At 33.1% G+C, this 26,771-nt stretch overlaps 3 protein-coding genes and 1 pseudogene across 3 annotated transcripts; 3 read left to right on the top strand and 1 right to left on the bottom strand.

The window, feature by feature from the left end:
• Positions 1 to 241: 241 nt before the first annotated feature.
• LOC137818196 (putative DEAD-box ATP-dependent RNA helicase 29) lies at positions 242 to 5,347 on the bottom strand. Its single transcript, XM_068621471.1, has 11 exons — positions 4,893 to 5,347; positions 3,661 to 4,822; positions 3,511 to 3,568; positions 2,735 to 2,842; positions 2,550 to 2,598; positions 1,970 to 2,043; positions 1,810 to 1,862; positions 1,491 to 1,572; positions 1,323 to 1,379; positions 1,071 to 1,206; positions 242 to 657 (listed from the first exon to the last, which is right to left on the bottom strand). The coding sequence occupies exons 1-11, from the start codon at positions 5,236 to 5,238 to the stop codon at positions 434 to 436; spliced, it is 2,349 nt and encodes a 782-aa protein (XP_068477572.1). The 5' UTR covers positions 5,239 to 5,347; the 3' UTR covers positions 242 to 433.
• A 365-nt stretch (positions 5,348 to 5,712) lies between these two features.
• Positions 5,713 to 8,337, top strand: LOC137814089 (uncharacterized). The gene is given in 11 exon segments (XM_090296307.1): positions 5,713 to 5,726; positions 5,805 to 5,985; positions 6,070 to 6,118; positions 6,249 to 6,327; positions 6,413 to 6,458; positions 6,548 to 6,646; positions 6,763 to 6,831; positions 6,919 to 7,183; positions 7,574 to 7,701; positions 7,811 to 8,261; positions 8,264 to 8,337. Coding segments are annotated over 11 exon segments (1,455 nt in total).
• Positions 8,338 to 13,103: 4,766 nt separating this feature from the next.
• LOC137818856 (uncharacterized) lies at positions 13,104 to 15,190 on the top strand. Its single transcript, XM_068622483.2, has 5 exons — positions 13,104 to 13,450; positions 13,543 to 13,731; positions 13,845 to 14,015; positions 14,200 to 14,376; positions 14,458 to 15,190. Exons 1-5 carry the CDS (start codon positions 13,202 to 13,204, stop codon positions 14,824 to 14,826), a joined length of 1,155 nt encoding a protein of 384 aa, XP_068478584.1. The 5' UTR covers positions 13,104 to 13,201; the 3' UTR covers positions 14,827 to 15,190.
• Positions 15,191 to 22,347: 7,157 nt separating this feature from the next.
• Positions 22,348 to 26,381, top strand: LOC150024233 (uncharacterized; annotated as a pseudogene).
• The last annotated feature ends 390 nt before the right edge of the window (positions 26,382 to 26,771 follow it).

The following is a 26,771-nucleotide window of genomic DNA, read 5'->3' as shown; positions in this document are numbered from 1 at the left end:
TTCATTTGAAATAAGCAGATAAATTATCAATGTTATTAATCCCAAACTGCTTGTGACAGATTGATAGAAGGATGCTTATTTATTTTTAGTTTGATAAATTACCCTTTAGTGATATTATTAAGATAATTGTTAAAAAAAAGGATGCTTGTGAATGAAGATTGAAATAGCTCTGAGTAGCCGAACTAAACTGCAGCGGAAATAGAAGAAAACACCAAAAGCACAAAATGGAGACTTCAAAAGATGAAAGGAAGTGAACAGGGGTGATCCATGTACTAGAAGAACAAACAAAATTTGTTGGCGAACCAAGAAAAGAATACAAGAAAACACTTCTACTGTTAGTTGGTTTTCACCCCCTACCCCTCCAAAATATAAAATTCCTTTAATGGCAGGCCTCTTTTCCTTAACTAATTAAATGTCTGGAGCTTCAAACACACTATTTGCTTTTTCTTCTTTTACCATTTTTACCACTTTTACCATTTTTACCAAACTTTTTACCCTTCGTCGACTTGCTCTTGATATAAGAAGTCCTGTTAGCCTTTTGCTGCCTTTCCTTTCGAATTTGATCCATGTCTTTGATTTCTGAACGCACGTGAGCATTGGGCATTGAATGCTGCTTGTTGCTGCCTTTAAAATTCCCACGACCTCTTCTGTAAGATCCTGTATAACAAGAATTCATAGAGTTTCACGTTTAGCTTTTATACTAAACAAAAATATACAACAAGCATACATTATATTTGACATAGCCAACCAACAGTTACAACACAACTATTTACTAGAAAGTTGACAAAAATGACAGAAATGTGAGATTCAAAAAGTGAGATTCAGGATTTTGATGAACCGGATTAGTTTAAAAGAAGAAAACACTATCAAGAGCATTGAAGACTGCAGCCTCTGATCATGCAACATTACACCAATAGGGTATCCAAATTTCAAATGTTGTATAGGAATAGTTGACAAGTGTGTAGGTTGAGGTATAAAACAATCAATTTCTTGGATGATAAATAGTAGTTAGTATAACAGAATTCATCATCTAACATAAATATCAAAAAGAAGCAAACTATGTACAGTACCTGCCAAACTTGTTGATTCCTGACGATCACCGTCATTTGTCCCTCTGAGTGATATCTTACCGTGTGAGCGTTCTTTCCACCTCTTGTACATACCAGTCTTGGTGGCCTTCGTTTTAGCACCACTCTCTGTCTTTATCTACACTCGAATGGAAAATTTATATTTATGTACTAATTCTTAAAGGTAGGTGAATAGAAGAATCTCATCTTGCATGGTAAGTATCAATATAAACTATGGGGTTAGAAATATTGTACCTTCCCATTTGCAGCAACACGGTCACCATTGTTTAACTTGATGTACTTTTTACTCCTCTGGCACCAAGAGGTTTACATGAGATAAATGACTAGTTTTCAAAAAACTTAAATAAAATTTAAAAGTAACTATCTTTCTTCTTTATAAATCAATCACAACTTCAGTATTACCTTATCCCAGTGATACATAGATCTTTGTTTCCGAATGCCAGCACCATCATCTGCGACTAGATCAAGGACAGCTGAGTCCAATCTAAAAATATTGAGTATCATTAGGACCAAAACTGAACATTAGAAAGGATGGGATTGAATACATAAAACTGAATCATACATGTTGAAAGTCACAACACAATATACAAGCAAACAAATTAAATACCAAAGCACAATCATAATCAGCTAAAAGTTTTATCGTTTGGCTTCTGAACTAATAATGATTTAGAAATGGTTGACAATAAAATCACCCCAATAGCAAAATAAAGAAGACTGCTACCTATTTGAAGCAAAGTCTTCATTGGCTTTTACTGAAAGGCCGGCCTCCATATGCTGAAAATGATACCAAGATTAGTAGCAACTTTTTGTTTCAGATGCATACCACCATTAATATAGTATTTATCTATATGATGAACTATGTAATTCAGATAGAAACTTACTTGATTTATTGGTATTGAACTTATATAGTGATCCTCATCCTTGAAACTTTGGGGCTTTCTCTTAGTGCCACGTGCTGCAGAAACTCAAGTAAACAGAATCAGAAGCTAATCATATTTTGCTTACTTAACTCTTCTAGTCTTCTTTCACTCAAATCCTAATAAAGCATACCCAAGTAAAAGTAAACCTTGAAATTTTCTATCAATTTTAACCTACAAATTCTTACAATGACATGGGACAGGCACTTGCTGGATGCAACAGGGAAAGAAAATTGCATATCAAACGATGGGCAAGCAGACAGTTTCACAAATTTCTATCAATTCATACGGATATATATTATACAAAGGGGTCTCATGTGCCTTTCTAGTGTGATATACTTGAAAGAACGTAGTGAAATAACCACCACAGAAAATAGAATATATCTGTACGAGTAGCCACCTACTTTGTTCCAGAGGCACAAGGCACTACTTAAAACAAGGGGGGTGGGGAATACAGCATGATGAAGATCAATCACTTTAAAAATTGAAAAATAAAATGACCAAACTTAAAGAATATGCAATGACAATATAAATGAAATAAAACCTTTTCTTCCTTTCTCCATGGAAGGACTGATTTCTGATTCGATTTCCTCCTGCAAATACGTGGAAAAGAAAATCCAAAAAAAAAAAAAATTACATTGATTCCAATCAGTCAGCAGAATACGGCAGGTTATTTAAAAAAAAAGAGGTTGAATTGTCCGAATCCAAATTTCAGCAGTAGCCACATACCTTTTCCTTATTATTCTTAGACTGCTGTTGTTCATGAACCAAATTTATAACATTCTGATGGATGGCTCTTTTCCTTTTCATCACATCACCCCATTGCCCGGAAGGGCCCTGCAAATATTGAGCATCACTTTCAATGTATAGGAAGAGTACAAAGACAACAATATTGGCATGCACATCATAACAGATTGCAAGAGGGTTTTTTTGGTAGCATGCAGCATAAACTCTGAAATTATATATAACAGAACATTAACGAAACACTGAGAAGGACATTCAATAGTGTTATAAATGACAACCTAAAATCGAATATATCATACCCAAATTAAAAAATATAAAAATAAGAATGTGCTTGGAAATTGGCATAGAAAGTCAAACAATACGAATATGATAGGAGATTGGGAAGTTTACACCAAAGATAAATGCTGAAGTAATGGCTATGACATTGTAACGCAACACATAATAAGATGCATGTACTGTAAGAAAATCAAAGAGAGAAAGCATCTTCAGTAAACGTTTATGAACAGGTATAATGTGAGTCATACATAGCGTATATTTTTAAGTGTTTTATGTAAAGAGGCACCAACTCATGTATGCAATTATATTGAAATGGAAAATGTTAAGTTAGCCAAGGGAAGCGTAGATTTTAATCACTGGAAGGGGGGAACAAAAACAACGTTACTCTGCATACCAAATCAAACAATGAAATTATGGAATTAGACCAGAATATGGAATTCTAAAATGGACACAATGTGGATAATGTATTTAAAGAAGAAATTCACCTGTTGATGCTTTGATTTAGCTGCTTCTCCTTCAGCTTCCAAAATGGTTTGTTTTGGCCTGAAATTGAATTATTAAAGCAATGTAACTGTAGAATCTACAGAAATAATGGGAGTAGAAAGGATACCTGCATAACATAATCTTACACTCACCTGAACTTTTTCAGATGCTCAGAAAATGCAAGTGCTGTTAACTCCCCCGTTTCCAACACCTTCATGAACATTGGATGCAGCCCTTCACGAGGCAAATCCTTTACTCTTCTGATGGACTCCTTGGCAGGTAAGGGTTTTGTTTTGGAATATAAACGAAATGCATTTTTACAGGTCCTCTGCAACAATTCCAGTTCTGCAGAAGTATCAATAACTTCCCTAACTCTGTCTGAAACAAGGTCAATGACTTTTTGTGGGAAACGACCATAAATGGTTTCTCTATTTGCCATTGCCTGGTCACATCTAGACAATACTCCATCTATATCCCGCAAGAACTCTTCTTCAGTGGGAGCAGGTTTGATGGGTTTTGAAAGAAATAAATGAAGATCCAAGAGGTAAGCCATATCCTCGGGAGTCACAAAAGAATAAGCAGTACCAGTTCGACCAGCCCTTGCAACCCTTCCAACTCGATGGACGAATATTTTAGGCTTGGGGGGGAAGTCCCAATTGATAACATTATCAAGCAATGGAATGTCAATGCCACGAGCCGCAACGTCGGTGACAATCAACAACATGGTCTTTCTAGACCTAAACTTCGATACATGGATTTTGCGAGCATCCTGATCCATGTCGCCATAACATACAGACGGTTCAATACCCTCTTGGCGAAACAAAACATTGAGAAACTCCACATGATGTTTGGTGGACACAAAAATCAACGACTGTTCATCAGAACCAATATGTTCCCGGACCAAGTAGAGCAGGGCGGGGTACTTCTCCTCCTGCCTCATGGTGAAGAAGGCGAGCTTCAAGTCAGGGCTGATCTTAGTCTCCAGGTCGAGGCGAACAAGCTGAGGGTCTCTCAAACCAGCCTTGGCAAATTCAGCAAGAGCACTGGGTAATGTGGCACTGAAAAGCAAGGTCTGGCGATTCTCCCCGAGCTGAGCAAGAATCTTATGCAACTGCTCAGCAAAACCCATCCCAAACAAACAATCGGCCTCGTCGAAAACAACGTACTCCACGCTGCGCAAGGACATGTCATCAACCTCCGACAAATGGTGCATGAGCCTACCAGGAGTGGCAATTATAATATCAGGACTCTGAGACAACTCCTCAAACTGACTCTCCATGCTATCGCCGCCAACTAACAAACTCACACGAAGGTCTGCAAAAGAAATCAAAATCAAAACTAAAATCGATCCGAAAAGTTGCATCGAACAAAAAGAGAAGCGAACCTGAGAAGTGCGCAAGCTCTTTGGTGAACTTGAGAGTCTGAAGGGCGAGGTCCCGAGTGGGGGACAGAATGAGGGCTCTGACTCCAGACTGAGGGATGTGCTGGTTGAGGCGGTGAATCATGGGGACGAGAAACGCTGCCGTTTTGCCGGAGCCGGTGCGAGCCATGGCAACGACGTCGGAGCCAGAGAGAATGAGGGGCATGGTCTTGCGCTGAATGGGAGTGGGGACTTTGTAACCTTTGCGCTTGATTCCCCTGAACACATTCGGACTCAGACCGAGTGACTCGAAGCCCCCAGATTTCGCGTTCTTCTTCTTCTTCATCGCCGCCCTTCCTTCTCCTCCCATCTTTCGCCTTCGGACCACCGCACGCTTTTCCTTCCCCTCCTCTTCCTTCCAACAACTAGGGTTTTATTCACCTTTATATCATTTTTCATAAATTCTTCATATTTATATCACTGTCTAAATTTTTTTCTAAATTATACATCATATTAAAAATATCTAAAATTATTTTATAAGGAAAATTAGAACCCAAATCCATTGTATTTTCCATTCTCTAAAAATACAAAATAAGAAAGAATGGGAATCTCATGAAAAATTATTTGCTTTACAAGGTTATTTATCCAAAAATTAAAATCTTTGATTTTGTGTACCATAAACATCACTCATATTAATATATATTTTTTATTTTCTGATATGATATCTCTTAGGTTAAATGCAATAATAATTATACATTAAATATATATAGATATTGAGAGTTATTTATGTTCATTATTATTTATTTTTGAAGACTTGATCATTTGTTTTCTTTACCGACATAATATGGGTAGATTAAGGTGAGTTTAGTGTTCATTTTGTTAGTAAATTGTATTGTATGTAACCTTTACATTTTATAGAATTGCTTATTATAACAGAAAATTGCAAAAAACAGAAGGACAAAGGAGAAGTCCACGGTTATCTACACTAGAGATTGAGTCTCATGATCATTTATTGAGACAACATTTAGATAGTGATCAAGGACCTGCATTTCGAACAAGGGGTAGAAAGAACACAAAATTGAGGCTACTCCAACAACTCAAACCATCAACAAATCAAGTAATATTTCTTATTTATGTTACATTTTTCACACTTTGTTAAATTCTTATATTAGTTCACATTCGCAAGTCATTCATTCTACAGGATGTGAAGCATTCTAGCCATTGTGATATTCAAAAGACAATTTGTGATGGTGAGTAAAGGTCTTATATCATAAATTGATTTACACCATCGACAAAGGTGGCATTACATTTGAATAAAATTGTACATTTATATGACACTCATAATGCATTCAATTTATTAAATGATTGATAATGAATCAGATAAGCCATCAAAATTGGCATCTTCAAGTTTTTTGCCTGAGACGCGAATACTTCAACTTGTACTTGACACTTTACAAAGGTGTAGATTACTTTTATCGTTGGTGTGTATCATTTTGAAGATATGGTTACCTCTTGTAATTTAAAAATTGTTTTAAACCATACAGGAAAGACACCTATGAAATATTTGTTGAACCAGTTGATCCAAATGAGGTGTGTGGCCATAATTAGTTGTGAATCTTATGGATATTATTGTATGGCTTTCCCTTCTAATTCACTCTTTTATGGAATTATATAACAAGGTTGAAGATTATTATGCTATCATAGAAGAACCTATGGATTTTGGCACCATTAGGGCTAAACTACATGAGAGGATGTACAAGACTCTAGAACAATTTGAGGTTAAGAACTTCTTATTCTAAAATTATCAGTAACCATAACACACACAAATATATATAGAAATTATTATACTAGTTTGATTCATCTTTTAATACATGATATTTTACTCATCATGCAGCATGATGTTTTCCTAATATTTGGCAATGCAATGCGTTTTAATTCTTCAGGTACCATATATTTTAGGCAGGTATGGAATATAAAGTTAATGAACTTCTATATCCAAGTTTTGCTTTAAAAAATCTAACTTACCTTAATGAAATGATTAATTTTGCAGGCTCGTGTTATAAATGAGCTAGCTAAGAAAGTTTTTGATATATTAAGGAAGAATCCTGAGAAGTTTGAAATGGAATATTCTGAACCAAAGCGAAAAACAGGTCGGAGTAATCAAAAGGATTTTAGGAATTCAAGAAACTTGAAATCCAATGAAATAAATATTAGTGTGCCCTCAAAAACTATGTTGTGTTCGGCTCGTAGTACATTAAATAAAAGAAGTTGTAAGACAAATCATCTTGATGCCAAAAATGTTGTGATTACTACAGGTAAGAGTGAAGGTTATGGTTTGGAAAATAAATTTTGTGACGTTTTATTTTATGTTGTGTGTGGTCATGAAAAATAACATAAACTATATATTGACCTTAATATGTGTTTTCATAACTTCTAAGTTTATTATCTTAGTTTTTATTTTATTTTGAAACCTTCTTATAATGAGTTTGATATTTTACCAACTAATTACTTCTTTTAACATTCTCCTAGTTATAAATTAAAAAGATGAAAATGATTTCTTACGACCCTTTCCCCCTCTCAAACTTAGTCATAATACCTTTTATGTATTCTTCATTAAGAAAAACTATTTTTCACATCATGTGTGTATTTTTTTTAATTTCTAAAAAGAAACAAAATTGCTTATTTAACAAACTTTTATCTATTAGGTACTAAGGAGTGTAACAAATGCAAGTCTTTAGAGACTGATAGGCGTGACACATATAAACCATTGCACTTTGACAAGGACAACTCTACACTGCCAATAATAAATGGTCAACTAAAACTCCTTCAACATGTGAGTATTATTTTCTCCTTGTCTAATGTGTAAATATGTTTCAACAAAATGCATAAAAATTCTAAAGTAGAATGATTAAACATTGTTATTTTTCTCATGTTTTACATAGGTTGATCAACAAGATAATGACTATAAAGATAGTTTGATGTTGTTTGCCAAAGATTTAGGACCTATTGCCCAAAATATAGCCAAAAGGAAATTTCTTGGATGTAAAATTCTCACGGCAACTACTTCCATTCCATACAAAACAGAAAATGATACTTTCAATATAGTCACTACCTCTTCCATGATATCTTATCATTTGGATCATTTTCCTAGTTATCCTAATGAAATAAGAAGTCTAGGAGAAGAGATTGGTGGAAGGGAAGCAGTTAAAGGGATATTGAATGTTCTAAACAAGAAAGGTTGCAATCCTTTAAACGGTAAGATTTGGGGATATCACAAGTGGCCCGTAAGGTGTGATAAAGAGTTCTTAAGCAAGAGATTTTGTTTTGAGCCACGTTATTCATGACCTTACACAAAAGGTTTTACTTATTTATATTATAAAGGACTGAAGAAATTGATAAGTATAAGAGGATGCTATTGGGCGGATCAAAATTAGCTAATCAAGAAAACCTATTAGAATTATCAATCTAGTAATGTTCTATAATCAATGTTGGAAACAATTATGAGTTTCAATCACAAACTGCACCATATAATGTAATAATGCTTTTTTTTTTGTTTAAGATGAATGCTAGATGCAAAATAACTTCATGTTTCACTTAAAATGTGTAATTTTTTTATTGTAAAGCAATGTGTCAAATAAATGAGGATAGTTTCTCTAATGAGGCTATGAATTTGTTAAAATTAGACCAAAATGGTTTATAATTTTTAGTTTTGTTTTCAATATATATTCTAATATAACTTAACCAATCAAATCTTTCAAAGTATCATAAGTTCTTACAATGAGACTTTACTGAAAAGATATGGCAATTTTCTGCTTAAAAGGATTATTAGAGAGTTTTGGTATGCAATTTTTGCACCTTACATTTTCTAAGTCACATTCAACATGACAATAATGATTAGATCACTTGTAATTATACATTGAGATTAAATGTCTTTATTGTTGTCTAATCCTTTGTGAAAGGTTAAGAGACATTAAAATTCGATATGTGCTAAATTTATTTGGACTTGCCCACTATCATGTATAGGACTTTTGTGTTAGACAATATTTTCAAATTAGCCCAATATATTTAGAAAAAGTTGGGGTTGAAATTAGGCTTGATATTCCTTGTTAATAAATTATGTTTTTTTTTTAAATATTTTATTATATATAATATGTATAACAAAAAATAAAAATTTGAGTCTTAAGCTAATTGCTTTAATGATTTAACTTAACTTTTTAGTGATTTTATTGTTGTCTTTTTATTGAGCAAGAAAACACTAATATAACATATTATATTATAAAATGAAGCGTACATTAATTTTAAGTTAGAATGGAATGTTATTGTTAATTCTCTTATATGCTATAAATGGTGAAAATAATTTATCTTTCACTAAATACAAGTTTTTCAATGTTCTTTAAGTATGACATTTTAAGTAAATTTGATTGATATGTGCTTGTTACCTACGGTGTCAAATTGATATTTTATTTTCTATTTTACGTAAATCTATTATTTTCAAGTTAATCACTTACAAAATAGTTGTCTAAAGATAAGTTATGTTTTACAATACCCTCTTTTGAAATATTTGTACTTTTCTAAACCAAATTTCACGACATACACTGGTCAAAAAAGATACATTAACATCATAGTTATAGTTTTAATGTTAGAAGGTTAAAACTTCTATTTATAAACCTTGGGAAATTATTGTTGCTTAATAGTATGTGGATCTTTTGTTGAAAGTATTGGAGCATTATTACATATTGATAGCCTTTTAACTTACATTTTTTTATATTGCACTTAACTTGTTGCGCTTAAAGTAAAAGTAACTCTCACTATTATATTCCTTTTCTTGTATGACACCAATATATCCAGTATATCATCTCAAAACATTATGTTTGTTGTGTCAAACTCTTCACAAAAATATGTGAATAAACTTTCGTACACTTTAAACAATTTGATAAATTTAAATAAGTTTGTATCTTATCAGTTGTAGACCATCCTTGTTTAGTCTTCTTGTCTTATAAATGTCTTCTTATATGCTTGTAGAACATGAAACTAATTAGATGGTATCACTACTATAAAATTATTAAATAAAAATCAATTTTAGAAACAAAAATAATTAGTTGTTATATTGACTAAATTAGATAGTATTTTAGAGACTACAAAAATTATTGATATCTACATTAGTTTCTATTATTGATAAATATTTTCTAAATTGATATCTAATTAACTACCAGAGTTTTAGCTATCGATTAATAGTTCACTAGACACACCATGTTGGACAAGTCTAGCGTGACATACTTTTTGCCAATATACTCTTACTTTCCACCACATGAAACACCTTATCAAACCCAATCTCATGCATCCAACTCCCCATAAAAAAGAAAAGTCTCATACAACCAAAATCTTTACTTTCATCAATAGTTCATCCATGTGTCCGTCTCTTGAGTAATAAATTAGTTTTAGATATCACTTGGTTCAAGAATGCCTTAGTCACCAATGAAGTAGAGGTCCCCAACCATGAACTCATTGGAAGCTTAATTACAAGTAGCTCTTATTGAAGGCATTTCACTCACAATGAAAACAACCAACAACCAAGAATCATTTAAGAAGGTCAAGCATTTATCTTATGCTACACCACAAGAGTCACTGAGGAGAAAATGATTGAAATAATCACTTTAGGTCTCCAACAACAAAAAGAAAAATAAAAACACGTTCTCCAATGTCAAAAGAATAATAATGTGAAACCATGTGCCAATTTGTTGAACAAAAAAAGTAGAGCTTAATGAAGGTACATATAAGCTATAACAAATCAATTTTCATAACTCTCAATAATGTTGACACAAACTATGCAACAAACACAAGTGAATATTATTAGTGTTATTTCAAACTATATTGATAGTATCCCCTCTTCTTTGCCCTCTAAAGCCTCACCACCCAACATTTAGGCTCTTACAACTATTAAAACACCACCAATGTTTGAAGAACTACCACAATCCACACTATCATCGACGCCAAATGCTTAATTGTGATGTTTTTCATCAATATTCAAATCCTTATTTTATAAGGGGGAAGAAGAATTTGATAATGTATATAAAAATCTATATGTTTTTAGCATGGTTAATTCATTCATTGTTATGATATACTCAACTAAACATGTTTTCTCTCTTGGGCTATTGCAATTGATTTTCAGTTCATGATTTGTTAACAATATTTAATGTTATTTATTAAATTGGTGATTTTCTTACACTAATGTTATTATTTATTAGGATATTTGAAGATGAAAAAACTTTCCACTAAGAAAGTTCTTGCCAAGTTCTAACCACTTAAATAGCAATAGTTCTCAACTTTCATCTACAAATGCAACTAATCACAATATTGTGTGTCCACCTCTATCTCATTTATCTAAATTTGGTAGCATTCTCACTAATTATTTATTGATTTATAGGAACCTTGAGGAAGCCTCTAAGCTTTAAGAACAATAATTCAGCATGCATCTCTAATGCATGATCATAATGCACAACCTAGTAATGAACATTTACCCCACACAATACATTGGTCTACTAGTACTCAACCTTCATTTACATCTCAACCTCCTAAAGCATCTTAAGACAACCTTTTGTTTTGTACTATAAGAATTAAATTACATGTATGTTTCTAAACTAACATTGTTTTATTTTTTATAAAAACCCTAATGTTAAGGGTCTTTTGAAGTAAAATGAGTAATTTCACACCTCAACTAAACAATCCGCAAATATTTGAATATGAGTTTGATTCCTATATCCTACAAATGCATTCAATCCTCAAATACACTTGCATCCCAATCTTGTTCTCAACCAACACATACAATTTTACTTGATTCCCAATATATTACCATCTCATTCCAATTTTTAACATTCACATGAATCTCAATCTCATTCTCAACTTACTATTATTGTTGAAAGAGAGAAATTTGATATTATAGAGGAAGAAAATGAAGACATCCAAACACGTCAATGGCAACCTAACTCGTAATAAATATTAGACTTTGATGTGATTAGTAAGCACTTTAATGAGAATTTTGTGTTGTTTATACAATTTATTTGTTATTAATAATGATTAATTTAATCTCTTATAAGTATGAAATCAAACCATTATTTTTCTAAGGCACAAAGAATACAAAGGAAGATGTGAGATTGCCTCACGACTTTAGTAATGTGAAAGTCGTATGATTACAACATAACTTTAATTAATCATAGTTAAAAAATTTAACCAAAGTTATGGAACATTGGAACGAGTGGACCAACAAGTCATGTTCTTCTAACACAACTTCTTAAGGGAAAACTCATGCTACCATGATACAAGTTATCAAATCCGTAATTAAAAAAATTATTCATTTATATAATAAATTCAACGAATTGCACCATTTTGATGCAAAATCCTATAAAACATTGTTTAAGTATAATTCATTTTTCTTTACATTATTTTTATCATTTTCATGTTATATAATAGTATTAGCGACAAAAACAATAACTAATATTACATCAATATACAACTCACATTTTATTTTTCTAAGTCAATGTAAAGTAATCTCGACAAAATATATTTTTATATGAATATAAAATTGGTCTAAATTATTTTTTTTGACATAATTTTTTCATTTCCTTGTCCCGTGTAAATTATTTGATATTTCTCTTTTCCATTAATAAAAAAAAAAAATCTCTTATCCATGATGTTATTTGTAAATTTAAAATAAAATATAGAAATTGTAAACTCACGAGGATGGATAAACTTTTTACGAAATTATATATAGGAAAATTTATGAAAATACAGACTTAACATGCCTGACTTCTTTTAGAATTTGAGAGTATTAAATTTTCAAATTTAATTTTGTGAAAATTGATATTCTTCTATATCTTTTTAAAAGTTTTAACCTTTAAATTTTTTTATATCAATTGATTTAGACAAATACATAAAATTTGAATGTTTAGAGATTGAAAATGATTAAGGAAGTGTTAGTTAGAATATCTTGAATATTTACATGATTTAAAAAGTAATTTGTAATGAATGATATATTATTATTTGAGTTAATTATGGTGGTGAATTGGTGGAAAGATATGTAATAGATGTATGATGGATAGAAGGGGAGGGGAATGAGAAAAGGTAAAATATAGTTAAGAGTGGACGTGAATTGCTACGAATCCTACGTTTAAGGTGGCGTAGAGGAATGAGCCATTTGTGTGTTAAAGGATGGTGAGATTTAATATATGAGTTGAAAGGTGGGAGAGAAAGGGTTGGTTCTGTTTGTGTTTGTGATTGTGATTGTGATCATCGTGGTGTTGCGGCGGTGGCAGTGGTGGCGACGACAAGGCAAGGCAATGGCGTACAGGAGAAGACAAGGAGTATCAAGGACTTCCACCTTCAAGGAAGAGATTCGACCTAATGCTAATGCAGATGCTCACCCTCTTCCCTCTCTCTCCTCTTCCTTATCCTTCACTCCATCTTCTTCCTCTTCCTCCTCCTCACCCTCCCTCGCTGCTCAGGCCATCAAAGCCTCTGCTGCTCGTCGTGATCCCTCTCTTCACTTTGCTTTCCCCGCATCTCAACATGACCATCACAGATCCAAGGTTAATTCATTCTTACCACGCCATTTCCATTTCCATTTCCATGCATTGCACTTCATAACAATCAATACTTTCTGGTGCGCGCATGCATGCAGAGCTGTGATAACAATTACGTGGTGGCGGATGTTTCCAAATCCGGTGTGTGGGGCGTTCTCGCTCAGAAGGCCAAACAAATTCTGGAGGATGATGAGTCATCCCCACACCCTCACCCACACCCACACCACAGCGCCATCGCCTCCGAAAAACTCAAAACACACTCTTTCAATACATTTGCTCCTCCTCTCGTACGTTCTACTGCCTTCTTCTTCTTCTTCTTCTTCTTCTTATTATTATTATTATTGTTGTTGTTACATCACCGTACTTTTCAAATCTGTTTCTTATTATGATGCTTCATCAGGAGACTATGGAGAGTAAAGCATCAGGTCCCAGATCTCCAATCAAGCTAAAAGGAATGTCTCCGTCCAACTCAAAGCCACATCAAGCTCCAGGGACGTGGAATCCATGGCAGCAACCGGCGCAGACCGGAGATCCTCAAACTTTCCATACACAACTCAAGGCATCTCGCGACGTAAGGTGGCACTAGCAACTACGTAATTTAATTGTCTGTCATATACTGCTTCGTGCAGTCAAAAAACTTATGAATTCATGTTCTGTTGATTTTCCTTTGATGCAATTCATATTCAATGGTTTTGGTTTCTTTAATAATGACATGAGACGCAAGTTTTGGTGTTTGGTTTTTGGATGGGTGGCAGGTGGCAATGGCAACGGCTGCGAAAGCAAAATTACTTCTGCGGGAGCTAAAAACAGTGAAAGCAGATTTGGCTTTTTCCAAAGCCCGGTGTGCTCAACTGGAAGAAGAAAACAAAATACTCCGGGACCGCGAGGGTAGCGAGAAGGGAGAAAACGTAAACCGTGCAGACGATGATTTGGTTAGTTAATTAGTATTGAAAATGAATTATAAGTTTTCTTATTGAAGTGTGAATTGATTTAAGAATGTTGTGATGGAGAAGATCCGGCTTCAACTAGAGACGCTACTTGCGGAGAAGGGTCGATTAGCCAGTGAGAATGAGGTGTATGCTCGGGAGAATCGTTTTCTACGGGAAATTGTGGAGTACCATCAGTTGAGTATGCAGGACGTGGTGTATCTTGATGAAGGCATGGAAGAAGTTGCACAGCTTTACCCCATTGACACCGGAGTTTCTAGGGTACAGTTGCCCAAGTCACCGCGCTCCCCCTTAAATCCAGGCTCCCAGACAAAATCAATATTTTCTGTGCCACCGCAGCAGCATCAAGAAGAAGAAGAAGAAGAATACGGAGGAGAAGAAGCAGAAGACAAGAAGATTGCATCAGATTTAGATGAGCATGCAGTTGCAAAGTGATCATCCTTACATATTTTTTTACGTGTGTAGTTTGATTTAGCCTTAGATGGGTTCCTTACTCGGGGAAAACACACATGCAATATTAGGCATGAATTCCTAGTAACATTCAATTGTTCAGTTGTTACAATGTTGGGAAGATTAAACTAGCAAGAAACGACGGGGTTTAGTGTTGTGTTCCCCCAAACCAAAAACACATTATGTATCTATCAATCTCTCTCTATATATATACATATCAGTACCTTGCCCGCCCAGGTTTTGGGTTCGTTTGGCAATTTGTGCTTCTTCTTCTTCTTCGTCATCATATATTTTTCTGTAATGCAAGACACAGAGAGACCCTTTATTCTTATCTAATGCCTCTTTTTCTTATAATTCTTACCGAGTTATTCTTTACTGCGCTTTATATATAGTTTCTTAATCTAACTATTATAATAACTAATCTGGACTATGTGTGAAAATAAAAGGTAAAAAAGGAGAAGTAGTTTGATATATATGTATAAACACACTATGATTGTTAATCTTCATGCTCAAAGAGTTGTATGGGTTATTTGAAGAGTTTATTTGATTTGTAATTCTATTTCTTAACTTTCCTTTTATATAAATGATTTAGGTGTTGAATAAAAACTAAAAACTCACCCTAAAATAGATAACTTGATTATTTTCAAAGAGAGTCATTTGTAAGTTTTTTATTATAATTACTACCTGAGAGTGTTATTATTTCATGAATAGGGTTGAGATAAAATGAATTTCTTTTCGTGGTTTCTCCTTTTTGGTATAACCCACATTCTATGGTAGTTGTTATCTTTTATTTAAGATTACCTATTATATCACTACAAAGAAAATCATGAAATAGAAACCAATTTTAGAAACAAAAATTAATTAGTTGCTATAGTGACTTAATTATAGATCATTTTAGGGACTAAATAAATTTTTAAATGATTTTTAAATGATTTTTAAATTGGTATCTAATTAGCAACAAATGTTTTTGCTACCAAATTTAGAATATAAATAATTGGTAGTTAAAACCTTGATTGTTAATTAGATACCAATTTAGAAACTATTTAACAATAATAGAAACTAATTTAAAAACCAATTTTTTTTTAGTTTCTAAAATGATATCTAATTTAGTTACTATTGCAACTAATTATTTTGGTCTCTAAAAATTGGTTTCTATTTGATGATTTTCTTGTAGTGTATTTTGACACCTCTAATAACGTTGTTCCATAATACAACTAGCTGACATGACAGTCTTAATATTAAAGAAAGAGTGTGTGGGTCCCACTTGCTGAGTTGGAAAAATTAATAAATTATAGCATTTGGAAGGTGCGTTTTTGAAAGGATTACTGGAGTGCGCTCGTGAAAGGGTTTGTCGAAGCAATAGGGTCTGTTCTTCCATTGATTGGTGCGTTTGAAAGGTAGGATTGTGGATTCCGAAGGGACAACGTTTGCGTTTGAGGTTCTTCATTGCGAAAGAACAAGTTCGAAATTGTGTGCGTTTTCGATTGGGAGGGTCTCGATTTTTTAGTGCGACAATTTTGGGGCTGTTACATTTTTCCCTCTATATAAACAAAGGTTTCCTTCATCCAAAATACACAGCTCTCACTCACAGTTTTCCATCTTCTTCAAACCACCATCGTGCACCTTTTTTTCCTTTCACCTTTTCACCTTTTTCTCTTTCTCTCTCTTCATTTACTATTTTATTTTATTATAATATTTTCCTGGATTTATTGGGTTCTTACTCTTTTAAGAGTAACTTGCTAGTTCTGATCCTCGAAAATTTCTAGGAAGTTCCTGTTGTATCCTAGGGGACTTGCGCAATACACCGCGGATAAGTCCTTACGGACAATGATCGATAACGCCTCGGGAAATCAATTTTGTTCGTGTTTAAAGCCTCAATTACTACAATCGTAAGGACTTATGGCTGAAAATGTGGACAACAACAACAACGTTGCTCCAGAAACGTCAAATGTTGTTTCCGCAACGCAAGCCATTTTTGTGAAACCATTTCCGGATGTCTCAAAAATTGAAGTCTTCACCGGTCATAATTTACGTTAGCAAGAACGCGTGTCCACCCTATTGGACATGTATGGAGTTGCTTTTGCACTTACAACTTCTAAACTCGACTCAAACACGACTACGAAACAAATTGATGATTGGATCCATGCAAATAAGGTATGTCGTCATGCCTTACTCAATGTGTTATCTAACAATCTGTTCGATGTCTATGCTTCTTACAAGGAAGCAAAAGATATTTGGGATTACCTTATCCTCAAATACACTGCCAAAGACATCGTCAAAAAAAGGTTTGTGTTTGAACTCTTGATCGAAAAGCTTCCGCAATCTTGGACAGATTACAAACAACCACTGACGCACAGACACAAACAAATGTCCCTATTAGATCTGATCACACACATCATCACTGAAGACACAAACAAGAAGGAGTGTGCTACTGCAAAGGTCAAAAATTTGTCTGTCAAAGCAAACGTGGTAGAAGACAAACCAGCTCCAAAACGGTACGAGAAAAAAATATGATCACAAAAAGAAATATAATAATAAATTCTCTCGTCACAATGGAACTAACCCCACTTTCAAGAAAAAAGGTAATTGCTTTGTTTGTGGAAAGTCAGGTCCTCATGCCCCTCAGTGCAGACATAAGGCCAAAAACGACTATCCTCATAAGGCAAATCTAGCCGAAGGGGAATACAATTGTGGCAGTCGTTTCACAAGTAAATCTTGTGACAAATGTGAGCAAATGGGTGGTAGACTCTGGGGCTACCAGACACATCTGTGCAAACAAAAATGTGCTTACCTCCTACACAAGTGTGAGGCATGGAGAAGAACAAGTTTATCTCGGTGACTCCAGGATAACTCATGTCCTAGAAAAGGAAATGTTCTTTTGAAGCTCACATCTGATAAAACTCTGGCTTTGAGTGGTGTGCTACATGTGTCATCAATTAGAGTTAATTTGATCTATGTGGCATTGTTAAGCAAAGTTGAGGTTAAAATGTCATTTGAATCTGACAAGATTGTTATGACAAAAAACAATGTTTTTGTGAGGAAGGGATACTATGATCAAGGTCTTTTTGTATTGAACATTAACTACAAGAAAATAACAATTTAGTCACCGAATTCAGCGACCGAAAAAAATGCTCACAATTTGCGGCCAAAATAGCCACCTAATACCTATAGTGTCAAATTTGCGACTGAAATAGTGACTGTCTGAATTATTAATAATGTTAGTTAGTTTTGTGACCGAATGAGTGACCGAACATGAGAGTGACAAAACCGTTGGTCGCTAAAGTGGTGGTTGTTTTGAATAAATTGAGAAAAATATATCTGCGACTGAATTAGAGACCGAATATGTTTATTTTTTAGCCACCGATTTTTTTGTGTGGCTAAACATAATTGTTTATTTTTTCCACCGAATCAACCACCAAATTTGTTTATTATTTTAGCCATCGATTTTGTTTTGGTCGCTAAATATAATTATTTATTTTTGCCACCGAATCAGCCACCAAATACGTTTATTTTTTAGCCATCGAATTTCTTTTGGTCACTAAATGTAATTATTTATTTTACTACTACTACTAATAATAATAATTCATTTTTATTTTAAAAAACTATAAAAGGATCACACTTTAGATATTCATGAGTAGTCATCAATTTAAAAAATAATTAGTAGTATTAATGGTTTCTTTTTCTATTTAAAAAATATGTTTTAATTATATTTGTAATTTCTTAAATTTAAATAAAATTAATTAAATAGTTTTTTAAAAATATAAGCTAAAATACAAATTCTAAAAAAATTACATAAAAAATATTATTATTAATAAAATGAATCATTTAAAAAAAAGTAAATTACGATACATAATTAAATTTAAATAAAATTATCTCTTTAAAATAAATTTAATTTTATAAAAATAAATACATTTTCATAATTAATTTGTAAATAATTTTTTAATTATTAATATTTTTTTATTAATAGCACTTTTATCACTTGTTTTAAAAAAAGTTGTTTAAATAAAAATTATTAACATAAGGTAATAACTATCTCTACAAGTTAAAAACAATGAAATTTGTATTAGTATGAAAAATAATTAATCAATTAAAATATTCATACTTATTGTCATGGGTATTTCAATACTTATTTAATATTCATTTTTAAATTTTATAGAAATGTGTTTCTCTATTGTTTTATTCACTCCTAATGTAATTGGATAAAATATTCGGATTGGGATATTGATTCTAAATCAATTTTAGGACATCGAAGAGGGTATGTTTTACAGAGCCATTGGAGGTGAGGAGGAAGCTACAAGTGGTGGTCATGGTGCGAACGAAGGTGCGAGTGGAGGTGCGAGCGGAGGTGAATGGAGGCAATGGAGGTGCGAGCGAAGGTGTTAACGGAGGCGAGCAGAGGTGCAAACAGAGGTGCAAGCAGAGGTGTGAGCGGATGTGCGAATGGAGGTACTTTGATTCAACAATAAAAGAAGTTGCCATTGTTGGTTCCCATGGAAGTAAAGCATCTTGCATAAACACTAAACCATCATTTTTAGTAATTAATGCTGCGGAAGAAGGTAATTTCTAGTTAATGTTGATTGCCATCATTTTTTTCCTTTACAGATGTAACTAATGTAGTGTTGTTAGACAGGGACAATGATACTCTTCTGTTCTCCTTCCTCTTCTCATATTTGATAACTTTGAACCCTAAAAACACTAAACCCTTTAAAATACTAAGAGAAATTAATTTCCCTTCAATTTTCTAGTCTGGACACGTTTTTAACCTATTAAGTTTTAAAATAATCAATTAAACTTATAACACTTGATATGGTTATTTGCAGGAATAATGTATTTACAGAAATAATTTGTTATTCCCGAACCTCAGAAATATCTTATAATTGATTGTTTCAAAGCAAACAAACACCTTATTTCAGACAAAACACTATCTATATGTTACAATTTACTAGTTATTTGCGTTTTGTGTTGTCTCTCGAGTATTTAAGTATTTATTACTAAAAGATGAAAGTTTTGGTGTTTTACTTTTGTTTGAAAACTTAAATGCTTGAGACTTTTACAACTTATTTTGACCTATCAAAGGAGGCAAGTGACATCTTTATTGCTTGACTTAGAATCCTGAGTGTTACAAGTAATGGGTAAGTACAAGGGAATGCTATTTCAAAATTTATTTTCATTCGTTTCCTACACATTTTCTCTTGGGACTCCTTTTGTACTTACTAACACAAACATGTGTTTTATACTGGTATCTTGCTATTGAATCAACAATTGATGTGAGATTCATTTTTTTCTTTCTTGCACTATTCATTTTCTGCATGTGAGATTCCTCTGCATTTTTCTTTTCTATAATGTGAGTACATCTTCTTCTTTTCATCTTTACCATGCTCCTCTTTTCTATCTCTACCATGCTCCTCTTCTTCATACTACTAGTAATTGATGTGAGACATTATATCACAGGTTTGTGGTGTGAGGTGAAAGTCTTAAAGATTTGAGTCTCTGCTATTCATTGTTTTGAGTCACTTCAATGCACCATGACGTTACCAACTCATATGGCTCACTTTAAAAAGGATTTTTTTTTATTCCTATCAAACACAGATGAGTTTCGTTCCTAGATAATGATTCTTTAAAAAAAAATATCATCAATAATAATTAAAATTGAAAATAGGGGTCCCCAGATGATAAACAATTATTTTTGCGCCACCCTGCTTTCTCCTACTTCATTTATATACATCTCATTCTTCCACTTCTCTTCTCTCTCTTCCACTACTTCACTTCATACATTATCTATTTCTTTAATTCACACTCATCTTTTTAAAACTGCATAATGCATGAGGAGATGAAAATCACATGCTCCCAATAATTTGTGTTAGACAAGTTTAGTTCTTTTCTTTACACTTGCTGAGAACAATATATTCCATATGTTAATAGATGATCCCTATTCCCCTTGTTGAGAAAATTGAATGTCAGACTCAATACTTAAGCCTAATAATGCAAGGCCAAGGTCAGAGTGTTCTATTCAATATTCCACTATGAACATGCTAATTACATAAACCCAAAGTTCTGAATTGTGCTTTAAACGATTGGAGATAATTATTTTCACTAACCATTTTCCGAACTTCCTTTCAGTATGTTGCCTTAGTAAATATCAGTCAAACCTGATGGAACATTCTTAAAATATCTTAACTTCATAATTGTTTCCATTTCCCTGTTCACTTCCACTAACATGTTTTAGGGCATCATTGGAATGTACATATGTGATAACATATGTGTGTGGCCTAAATGAACTGTGATAACACAATTTTCTGTTTAATGATGATACTTATAAATTATAATGTTGTTTGACTGTATAATTTATTTAGTTATCTTTCTTTAAGAAGTCACTTATGAATCCTGTTCTAATTTGTAAATAATTAATACTGGGTTTGTGTATATTTATTTTATGAAAAAAAAATGATAGACCAGTAAAAGTTTAATTGCTGAAAAATAATATATATCAATATATCTCATGCAGTATACCATCAAATGGAGTTCTTGTTATCAATCAACTAAGGTTTGTTGAAATTTCCTTTTAAAGCTATAAGGTAAAGTTACCTTTTTTACATTTCTATATATCATAATTTTATGTAAACTAAAAAATAAAAAATTGTCCTTAAACTATAACTTCATGTAAAGACAAGTTATGTCATTTGGTCCTCACAGACTAAAAATCTCCGATTGTGCATTCACTAATCTTTCCCTCTTTCCATTAGAAGCATGCCCATATACACTAAGGAATACCTTGTAGCTTTGGTACACCATTTCATTGCTAACCTGATAATGCTTGTGGTTTGGGGATAACCATTTAGGTTTCCACGACAATGGAGGCTATGTCAAATAGACGGGGCATGGAATTCTTTTTTGGTCCAAACTTAATTGAACACCCTTCTCTCTCGGTGGGCTTGACAGGTCTTTTCTTTGTTGTATAAATAAACGAATTAAACTTCTAGCCCAACAAGAATAATCATTTCTTTAGTAAAAGTTATTTTTATTAGTTTATTTTATTTTATATGGTTCATGTATTCGCAATATTCAATTGTGAACTTAATAATGCTTATTTTCTGTACACTGTCTCTTGAATCCACAACTCATCTGATTGATGATTGTCATAAGTTTATTGTTGAAGTCACTTAAATACAATAAATATTTAAATGTCTATTTTTTAGTGACTATATGGTGACTAAACTTTTATAATTAGGCTAAAGCCAGTTTTACTTATTTTAATGATCTTTTGATTCAATATGACTTTCTTCATCTCTCTTGTCTACAGGAAAAATATATAGATAGCAGCACCTCTTTATAAATAGTAGCACCTCCTCCCAAGATCAGTTACAAAGTGAACCAACAAAGGTATGCTTCTCCCTGTCAACCCAATACTTTCATATTTTCATTTTTTACTTTCTCCATTGAGTGTCCTGTTTTCTCTCTCTTAAAACAAGTGTATACATTAGAATTTCTTGTAGTCAGATTGCATTAATGGAAATCCCCGAAGATAGAAAGTGGATGTATAAAAGAATGGACATAAACAAACATCTGACAGAGGAATTTAGAGAAAAAGTGTATGAGTTCCTACAATATGTTATTAGTCAAGAAAAGTTTCAAGAACAAGGTGAAATGTTAAGATGTCCTTGTATTAAATGTAGTTGTAAAGTTTCAAGTATGTGGATTAAGTTGGATGGGATCTTTATAAAGAGGGATTCGTGCTTAATTATTATTGGTGGACAAATCATGGTGAAGAATTGCCACAATCCCCCAGTGGATGTTGTCAGTTCATGTTATGGAACTTGTGAACAAAGAGAAGTATTAGGTTGTTTCCATCAAATTATAATGGATCATGTGGGGCCCTCAAATGCACATTGTATGCAACCAAAGAGTGTTATTGGATATAAGTACATGGAGGAAAATCCTGATCTTGAAACTCAAATTTTTTTTAACATGCTTGCTGCTGCACAAACACCCTTGTGGGAAAGAATTGTCAGCTTCTTTGGAATATCTAAGCTTGAAATCTGATTATAATATGTCTGAAGGATGTTTCAATATAATGGTCCAACTTATGGGGAAGACTATGCCCAAAGATCATCAAATGGTTAATAATTTTTTCCAAGCTAAGAAGTCGGTGGAAAAATTGGGTTTGGGTTGTACGAAAATTGATTGTTGTCCAAAAGGATGCATGCTGTATTATAGGGAAAACTGTCATAAAAGTATAACTAATTGCTTTATTTTTGGAATGGAGCGATATTACACAGTCACTAGGAGGGGAATTGAAAAGAAAAGTGTTGTTAAGAAAATGTGGTACTTTCCCATCATTACTAGACTTAGAAGGTTATACTCTTCAATGGCAACTGCACTCACATGAGATGGCATAGTGAGAATCAAAGGGACCCGTCTATTTTGTCTAATCCATCTGATGGAGAAGTTTGGAAGCATTTTGATAGAATGCATCAAGATTTTAGTCAAGACCCAAGAAATGTCAGGTTATGTTTATGTGCAGATGGGTTTAATCCTTTTGGTCAATATAGAAAAAGTTATTCTTGTTGGCTAGTTATCCTAACCCCATACAACATTCCGCCTTCCATGTGCATGAAGAGGGAGTTTATGTTTTTGACAATCTTAGTTTCAGGTTCTTCAAATCCAAAGCATAAGATTGATGTGTTCTTGCAACCACTTATAGATGACTTATGCACCTTGTGGACTGAAGGGATATTGACTTATGACGTGTCACTAAGGCAAAATTTTATGATGAAAGCTGCTTTGATGTGGACAATTAATGACTTTCCAGCTTACAACATGTTATCGGGTTGGATGACTTCTGGTAGACTTGCTTGCGCTATATGTATAGAAAGAACAAAGGCATTCTATCTTAGTCATAGCCACAAGATATCCTTTTTCGGCTGTCATCGTCAGTTTCTTTCACCTTATCATCAATTTAGGAAGAATAAAAATGAATTCAAGAAGAAGTTTGTTGAGACTGATCCCCCTCCTCCATGTTTGTCTTGTATTGACATTTGGAATAGGGTTGCACATTTACCAGTTTGCGCTGAATTTGAAGAACAAAAAAATACTCCTGAATATGGTATTAAACATTATTGGAAGAAACAAAGTATATTTTGGAGGTTGCCATATTGGAAAACTCAACTTTTACGTCATAATATTAATGTTATGCACACACAGAGAAATGTGTTCATGAATGTGTTTGACACTGTGATGGATATCAAAGGAAAAACTAAGGACACAAACAAGGCTCGATTAAATGTAGCACAAATATGCAATCGAAAAGAGCTAGAGTTAAAAGACATTGCTGGTGGCAAACTTATCAAACCAAAAGCAGCATATACATTTACGAAATCCCAAAGAGTCTTTATTTGTAAATGGGTTAAAGAACTGAAGTTTCCATATGGATATGCTTCCAATTTGGGTAGATGTGTTGACCTTACTCTAGGCAAGTTACATGACATGAAAAGTCATGATTGTCATGTGTTCATGCAACGTTTGCTTCTAATTGCATTTGACGCATTACCAAAATCAATTTGGAAAGTTCTTATTGAACTTAGTCTTTTCTTTAGAGAATTAAGTTCGACAACACTAAATGTTGAACACCTAAGAGTTATGGAAGAAAATATTCCTGTATTATTGTGTAAATTGGAATAAATATTTCCACCAAGTTTCTTTGATTCCATGGAACATCTTCCAATTCATCTACCTTACGAGGCAAAAGTTGGTGGTCCAGTCCAATATCGTTGGATGTATCCATTTGAGAGGTATACAATTACTAATCATTATTATAACATTTGTAGTTTATTTATTTAATATTTTAAATTATGTGCATCCATATTCTTGTTTAGGTTCTTACACTCCTTAAAAAAGAAAGTAAAAAATAAAGCCAGGGTGGAAGTCTCTATTTGTGAAGCTTACTTGGTGGAGGAAACATCTACATTTGCCTCGTTTTATTATCCTAATCATGTTGAAAGAAGAAGGACTAGGATCCCTTGTAATCTTGAAGTAGGTAAGGGTTCTTCACGTGCTCCTCCTATTTCAATTTTCAATTATCCAGGAAGAGCAATTGGAAAAAGCATGACATATTATCTAAATCAAAGAGACTTTGATGTTGCCCAATTGTATGTTCTTCAAAACAGTGAAGAGGTTCAACCATACTTTGAGTAAGTCGATGTTCACTAATTTGAAAAGAAAGTTAATTATGTTACATGAGATTTGAATAATCAATTTCTTTGTTGCAGTATTTATGTTGAATATTTAAGAGAGATTAGTCCTACTGCTTCAGAAGCTCAAATTGACCGATACATTTCATCCTATTATGCTACATGGTTCAAACAATATGTAGGTTTTTAATTTGCCTTTTGTAATTTTTTTTAGATAGACATTATATAATTTATAACCTTTTGTTTAGTTTCTAAATCTAGAAAATAATATTGAAGATCCATTATTGGTTAATTTAGCATGAGGTCCTAAGAGAAAAGTTCAATCATGGCCGATCTATGTTATTAATGGATACAAATTTCACACTGTTCTTTGGAGTGAAGGCATGAATTCCACTAACTATGATGTTTATGTACGAGGAACCAATGGTTAATCAGAGTCACATTTTTATGGAATATTGTCTAATATTATTCAATTGGAGTATATTGACTTTCTAATAATGAATATAGTTCTCTTTTAGTGTGAATGGTTTGATAATACTCCTAATATAGGAACCAAAGTATATAAGAACTATGGGATCGTTCAAATAAAAGAATCACGGAGATATAATAAAGCATATGATCCGTTCATATTTACACAACAAGCAAATCAAGTTTATTACACCAAATATCCAGAGGGACACCAAGGTTGGTTGGGAGTAATTAAAACAAAAGCTCGTATTAGAATCATTGATAACACAGTAAGTGAGGTTGAGCATGACACTTCATACCAAGATGATGAGCTTCTACAACTTGAAGTAGTGCTACATGTTGATCCAGAATTCATTCATGATTCTCTTGTTGATGTTGATGGGGGGAGGGAGAAGAAGTAGATCTACAATTACTAAATGAAACAAACATAGATGAACAATACAAGGAGGAATACATTTCAAGTGAGGATAACATTGAGAGTGATTTCAGTGACACAGATACCTCTTCGGTAATTCATGCATTAAAATTGATTGTATACCTTTCCAAATTATGTTTAACATTAATTTTATTATGGTTTCCCATAATTGTAGTGAATAACAGGCAAGATAATTGACATATTTGGTTGTAGAAAACACAATCAAGTTTGAATCTTTTGATCATGATTACTTTATTTGTTTATTCAAAGTTGATTGATCCACTTTGATTATTGTATTAATTACATCTTATATATGTAATATGTTTTACTTGCAGATGAGTAGTGGTCGTAGACCACCTAATCGTGGTGGTCGAGGTATTCGTGTTGATGATATATCTTTACCCAACACCAACATTCCCCCTTCGTTTGTTCTTCCAACAACTATGGAGTCTACACATCCTATCTTATGAAGAACCCCCACTTCCTACACTTCACGAACAAGATATTAAACATCATGTAGGAGAATCAAATCCTAGTACCTTTTCTACAGAGCCAACTATGAATCAACCTTCACCGATATAAGACTCTATTACACCTGACAATGAGTCTGGAAATGTAGTTGATGATCAAAGACCCTTGCTTCATGCAAAAAGAGGAGAGTAAGTATATTTTAATATAATTGTAATTCATCAATATGTTATGATTATCATATATCATTTTGACAATATGTTTTGAACACATTTTTTCACCAGCTAATGGACCTTCCAATGTAATCTCACGAATCATGAAACAAAAATATGATGAACTCAGTCCCACTTGGAAGAAGGTTCGTATTGAGCTCAAAGATAGATGGTTTGGAG

Source organism: Phaseolus vulgaris, chromosome 10 (assembly GCF_051622355.1).
Source record: "Phaseolus vulgaris cultivar YP4 chromosome 10, ASM5162235v1, whole genome shotgun sequence".
NCBI classification, from domain to species: domain Eukaryota; kingdom Viridiplantae; phylum Streptophyta; class Magnoliopsida; order Fabales; family Fabaceae; genus Phaseolus; species Phaseolus vulgaris.
The sequence above is the reverse complement of the archived record's forward strand: the minus strand, read 5'-3'. Positions and strand labels throughout refer to the sequence as shown.

Bases quoted from the DNA above. Each gene is read 5' to 3' on its own strand.
- LOC137818856 (XM_068622483.2), top strand. From the start codon at position 13,202: ATGGCGTACAGGAGAAGACAAGGAGTATCAAGGACTTCCACCTTCAAG. The intron at 13,451-13,542 runs GTTAATTCATTC...GCATGCATGCAG, and splicing joins ATGACCATCACAGATCCAAG to AGCTGTGATAACAATTACGT. The intron at 14,016-14,199 runs GTAAGGTGGCAC...GATGGGTGGCAG, and splicing joins AACTCAAGGCATCTCGCGAC to GTGGCAATGGCAACGGCTGC.
- LOC137818196 (XM_068621471.1), bottom strand. From the start codon at position 5,238: ATGGGAGGAGAAGGAAGGGCGGCGATGAAGAAGAAGAAGAACGCGAAA. The intron at 4,823-4,892 runs GTTCGCTTCTCT...TTTCTTTTGCAG, and splicing joins AGAGCTTGCGCACTTCTCAG to ACCTTCGTGTGAGTTTGTTA. The intron at 3,569-3,660 runs GTGAGTGTAAGA...ATTCAATTTCAG, and splicing joins GAGCATCTGAAAAAGTTCAG to GCCAAAACAAACCATTTTGG.